Raw genomic sequence first — 5,978 nt, 5'->3', positions numbered from 1 at the left:
TTTATGAACCCCTTGGCTTATGAGGTTTTCGGTTTACGAACGTTACATTTATGAAAATTTTACCTTGGCATACGATCTATTTCTCGGGATACCCACGGAGCGCCACAATGAGTGATGTGTCGTTCGCGAACGAGCCCGTTCTACTAACAAGAAAATGGCAGGCGACTCATTTTTGTCCTCTGTTCCCCGCCCCCAGTCCACGTGATTGGTCAAAAACGCAGCAGTGAGGAGGGGGGAGGGGTTTACAGACAGAGAGTGAGGCCATTCTTCAAAAAGAAAATGACAGCAGACTTTTTTGTCCTTTATTCCCTGCCCCCAGTCTTCGGTTAAAGCCACGTGATTGATCAAGAACGCAGCAGTGAGGGCAGGGGGGCGTCTAAACATTAAAGAGACAGACAGATGACAGAGAGAGAGGGTGAGAAAATGGAGAGAAAAGAGTGAAATTTGGACTTGTTTCAACTTTGATAGTTCAAAGGCAGAGTGTAGACTGCAAGGTTAAAATTCCCATCAATCAGGCTCCACAAATAACCCGCACAAGCCATCTGTACACTTGATGCAAAAAGCTAGGAACCCAGCTAAACAGAGGTCAAATTATCGCAGAGAAAGCACCTACAAGGATCATTCCTCAAGATGGTCAAAGAAGGCTACGTGCCTCATCGTGCCTCATCAAGTGTTTAGTGCTGATGAAACCAGCCACTCCATTCCATCAAGCCATCAACAACCATCACAAAGGAAAATAAAATGACTTTATTATATAGTACAGTTTCTTTAATTATAATACTGTATCTCACTATTATATTATATATAATTATATTATATACAATTATAACTGTATACATTTATCGCTTGGATGAGAAGCAAAAATGTCCGACACCTTCAAAGAAGTACAGATGAGGGCTGAAGAAACCTTTTCACAGATAGACCACTCCTGTACGACTGAGCGCTTATACGGACGTAATGAGTCTAAGGTTTCTTAAGCTGCATTAAATGTTTATCGATGAAAAGTCTGTGTAAGCTCTCAGTCGTACAAGAGTGGTCCATCGATGAAAAGGTTTCTTCAGCCATCATCTGTACTTCTTTGAAGGTGTCGGACGTTTCGCTTCTTATCCAAGAAGCTTCGTCAGCAAACTAAAATCTTACTGGTAGTTTCGGCCCGATATATATCCCTTCCGTCCTGACGTGGCGGTGCCGGACTCTGCTATGATTGGTCCCTGCTCTCAGGATGGGGGGAGCAGAGGACTAATCCCTGCGGTTCCACTGATTACTTCTATTGTCCTGACTGGCCTGATTGCCCAATTTGCCCTGGTATCACCTCATCAGCATAAGCCTATGTTGCCTCAGCAGTCTATTGTACGAACGATCCAAATTGAACCTCACCCCACCATGGCGATTAAGCGAAACGTCCGACACCTTCAATGAAGTACAGATGACGGCTGAAGAAACCTTTTCATCTATGGACCACTCCTGTACTACTGAGAGCTTACACAGACGTATTAAATGTTTATGTAGTCCTAAAACTCAATATTCTCTGTGTCCTGCAATTTGAATGAAAATGACAAAAAAAAAAACCTTACACTGGATTGGACACATTTTTGCACATGTCTGGCAGTGAATGAGTTAAATGCCAAAATGAAATGGCCATCTCTGCTCCAATTTGGCGAGCAATTTTTCAGAAATTAAGTGTAAGAACTGTTACTACGTTTTTTTTCACATCTCTATAGTACATGGCACGTTCAAAGATTTCCAATGTGTGATTTGATGCTTTTAGGGATTTTTTTGCAATGTGAAATTTAACACTCGACACTCCCTTCCCCCACCCTCTTTTGTTGAAATCTCAAGGCAGGATTGCGAGTTGACTGTGTGAAAAGGTACCATCTGTTGGTCGTAATCTTCCGCCTTGCTTGGTTATGTGTGAAAGGCACAGGCTGAAAAATGCTCAGTCAGTGAAAATGCCTTTGTCCTTTGTCGTAAGCGGCATCAACATCTGAATCCCACTTGTATTTTCTATTGTTTGTTTGCATTTTTTTGTTATTTTTTTTATTAAAAGAAAGTGAAGGTGGACTTGATCTTTTTTTTAACAGAAAGCAATCTGTTAAAAATGACGTCTTTCAATTCAATTCTGTCGATGCCGTCGATGCCGCCAAATTTGCACGTCAGTTTCAATCCACCATCCCATTTCTGTACCTGTACGGCGAGACCAGAAAAAGACAGTTGTGAAGGGACTTTAATTTGACTTGTAAATATCTTCCAGAGTCCAGCCCCCTTTTTTCTCCAAAATGGTTTGGAGCACGAGCCAAAATTAGCACCAAGTTTTCTGCATCCACTACTCGTCAGGGGTCTTTGTACTATCTTTACTTATAGACAATTTCGGGGACTGAAGTTTCCTTTGAGAAGTCTTCTGCTTTGTTATACTGTGATACATTGGCTTACGAACTTAATTGTTTCCCAGAAAGTGTGTGTAAGACGAAAAGTGTGTATTCCAAACATTAATTTCCCATAGGAATCCATTAAAATGAGAATAATACGTTCCCAGGTCCCCATAAAACATAATTTTCTACTTTCTAATTTTCTAAGCCTTAAAACTACACTAAATATACCTTATTTTATGTATAACAAATGTGCTATGGTAGTGTAATTAAAGAAATAAACTGTACTGTATAATAGTCATTTTATTTACCTTTGTGATGGTCGTTGATGCCTTGATGGAATGGAGTGGGAGGAGGTGGGAGGGCAAGTCACATCCCATAAGCACTGTAAGAAGTAGTGTTAGCCTATCTTTCATAGGCTTATGCACAGGGACGGGCTTCTCTTCCTTTGTAATGAAAGTCCAGTTCTGCATCTTTTTCCAAAATAGGCCAGTTTCATCAGCATCAAACACTTGATGAGGAACGTAGCCTACTTCTTCCACCATCTTGAGGAATGAAAGCTTTGGTCACTTTGAAGCTATCCGGTCTGACATTGGATGAAACGGGTGATCTTAATCTTTGATCGTTTGATCCTGGACGTTTCAGACCATGGCCGCCTTTGCATGTTTTGATCATGTGCTATATGTCTCTGACTAGTTTTAAGACGGAACAACATTCCAAAATTGTGTCTTGAGCATCTATGTATCAACCAGGTGGAGTCTAAGTACCTAGGTAGTGCTATAGTAGTCTAAGAGTCTCTGTACCTTGTCTCCTGAGTACAGTAGCACCAACATTTTACAGAGTAACCTGGTAGACTGACAAAAGCCAGGACTGATATATGAATCCAGATAATTGTAAGTTGTTTGTGCAGTCAGGGTCTCAAATATTTGAACTGAACGACACAAAAATCAAACTGATCAAATCCTTTGTTTCGGTTCATCTCGGTATAGGTTAGCTTTTGTTTCCAGATCTGTCGTAAAGTCTCCCCAATAAGTGCTCTATCACTTGTGACCTTTTCTTTGGAGTACCTGTGCTATGTAGGTCTGCTTGTGTCTTTCGGTTAGGAGGATACCGGTTCCTTATTGATTTGGTCCTTCAGTTGTCCCCTTTATCATAACTTGACAAATTCCTACCTGCGTCAGGCCGGGTGAACTTGTATGATACCCTCGGAGGCTGGGTAGAGTCGTTCATACAGGTCATATCGTCAGGAGCTGTCAATTAGTCCTCATTTCCACTTGAACTGATTCCGTTTTTGGAGTCTTGTCTTTGGGTGCCCAACTGAGTCAATATGGGGCGGGAGGTCATTTGAGTTGTGTGATTTTGTTTTCTTTTTCTTGGCTAGGATTGCTAACATGGCTGATGGAGCGGGAGGTCCTGCGGTCATCCGGCCGTTGGAATTTGCCAATGAGGAGCAGCTGGCGGTTCATTCTTGGTGCAGAATCGGGTCAGCCGGCCACAGTGTCCTCCTGCAAGCGGTTAAGATCCTTAGCCCGATGTCCCGGGATCTCTCCAGCACCGAAGAGCTAGTCACCTTCCTGCAGGAGCTGAGCGAGGAGGGACACAAGCCCACCGTGCTCCGTAGCAAGGACGTCTACGGCTACCGTTCGTCCGTAAGCCAACCCCTGACTGTTGACATGCTCAAGCCGCCCAGCCGGAATGTCAGGCCGACGGCCAAAAAGCGACGAAGGGTTCGAGTTAAGAAAAGAGAGGTGCACCCTTCCTGGAATGTATTTCGAAGGCGAAACCCCAGAATCCAGGGTGTTCCACCTCCGGAGCAACTATTGTACCACCACACTGTTGACTATAATAAGACCCCCGTAAGGACTTTGGAGATCTCTGAGGGGCCGCCGGCACAGTCTTGTCTCAGATTGACTAATATCAAAGGGTTGTCTGGTTGTCACACGGCCAGACTCCAGATCCAAACCACATGGGAATTGCCCAACAAGACACCTCCCGCTGTCTTATTGCAGAATCAGCCGCCTCCAGCACTTTCAGGAATACCGATGCAGCCTTCCCAGGATGGTGGCGGGGCGTCCACCAGAGCCGTGGCCTTGTTCAGCCAGAAGAGCCTGTCTTGCCCCCTCCGATTGGACGGCGCACTCATTGGCGACTCTGCACCCGTGTTCTACGCCAACGGCCGAGCGTTCCCACAGACTCATACGGAGCATACCAGCAACGGCTGGGGTGGGAATATCCTCCATCAGAACGGACTGGGCCCCGAAGAACCACCACATGCGATGCGGCAGAGAAACCGCTGGCGAGACAAGAAACAACTGAGGTCTAAGATCGTGAAAGTGGACGACTCTCGCTCGGTGGATGAAGCCCGGTGTAAAGCTCAGAAAATCCTGCAGGTGAACCTGTCTCCCGTGATCCAAATCCGCCCACTGAACCATGTGCTGAGAGATTTCCGACACCAGAACTCAAACTAACAGTCTCTACGAGCTAATGTTTAGCTTTCATCGGGTCACTGTCTTACACGGTTTCTAGCGGAATACCATTTTGCTGAAACATTCTGTCAAGGTTTTATATGAAGTATGGCAGGTCAGATCTGAAAGTTGAGATTCCTTGAAAGGCATTCGAAGTAGGGAGTTGGTTTTTCTAGCGGGCTGGGAAAGTACTTTCCGCTGAATGTTGGTTACATTTTCACCCTCTTTCCAATTCTGTATTTCCAAGGGAATTTTCGCGTTGCCATTGCTCATGGTCTAAATATTTTTAAAATGACCGTTCTTTGGAACGTATTCCCATTCCCAGTGGAAGAATACCCAGTTTGGTTTAAGGATGGAAGTCAACACGGTGCTTACGTAAAGACTCAAGACCACAAAAGAGGTGACGGCGGGTCTCCTAATAAAACTAGTATCCTAAATCCGAGCAAAATGTGAGTTGGTCTTCCTTTTTTTTTGTAGAGTCTTCATTGGGCGGTAAAGGGAGGTATTAGGATCCACGTCAGCGGCACTTATCTTCCTGTGTTTGTGCTTCTCAATGTGTTTCTTTGACGTTCCAGGAGGAAACATGCACTGTCGGTGGAACTCTGGTGTGGATGCAGAATTTGGTGCAAAAACTATACAAATGTTTGCAAAATCACTCTTTTAGTCCAAAACAAAACAAACATATTTGCTGTAATTGATCAGAGGTGCAGACGTTTCCTCCTGGCCAAAACAATCTGGTGACGTCACACAAACCCTTTTTTGGGCCATCAAAGTTGACCGAGTGGTTTTGCAAAAGACTGTTTTCTGCTGCTCACCCAAAATTTGATTGTTCTTATTTTTTAATATATCTAAACATCGTTGTTCATTTTATTTGTGAAATGCGTGTAAAATAAACTTTCCTACGTGAGCTTTCAAAACGTTTTTTTGTTCAATAAAACTGTTGTGAAAATCAGTCAAAAAATGTTTTAATCGGGCACGGGGGTGACACCCGTCTTATGCCATGTTTCAGTCTTAGAACGTTGCAAATACATGTGTCAGTGATGTTCGATCGGACACTGTGGACAAAGGCTCGAACACAGGAAGATTGTCTTTTACTGCCGTCAGAGGACACAGTCACTCATGATGCTCAAATTCTGCAGCCCTCTGC

General features: G+C 44.0%; 1 protein-coding gene across 2 annotated transcripts in view; it reads left to right on the top strand.

Moving 5' to 3' along the window:
* Positions 1–5,279, top strand: part of ccdc71 (coiled-coil domain containing 71) — a 12,846-nt gene extending 7,567 nt beyond the window's left edge. For both annotated transcript variants that reach the window (XM_089010990.1, XM_089010991.1), the window contains one exon: positions 3,748–5,279. In XM_089010990.1, the coding sequence (XP_088867116.1) occupies positions 3,758–4,834 (1,077 nt within the window). In that variant the 5' untranslated portion in view covers positions 3,748–3,757 and the 3' untranslated portion in view covers positions 4,835–5,279. Of the gene's footprint in view, positions 1–3,747 lie in introns of those variants that run through there.
* The last annotated feature ends 699 nt before the right edge of the window (positions 5,280–5,978 follow it).

The sequence above is a fragment of the Hippocampus bargibanti genome, linkage group LG12 (assembly GCF_051943395.1).
Source record: "Hippocampus bargibanti isolate YZ-2025 linkage group LG12, ASM5194339v1, whole genome shotgun sequence".
Taxonomy (NCBI): Eukaryota; Metazoa; Chordata; class Actinopteri; order Syngnathiformes; family Syngnathidae; genus Hippocampus; species Hippocampus bargibanti.
The sequence above is the reverse complement of the archived record's forward strand: the minus strand, read 5'-3'. Positions and strand labels throughout refer to the sequence as shown.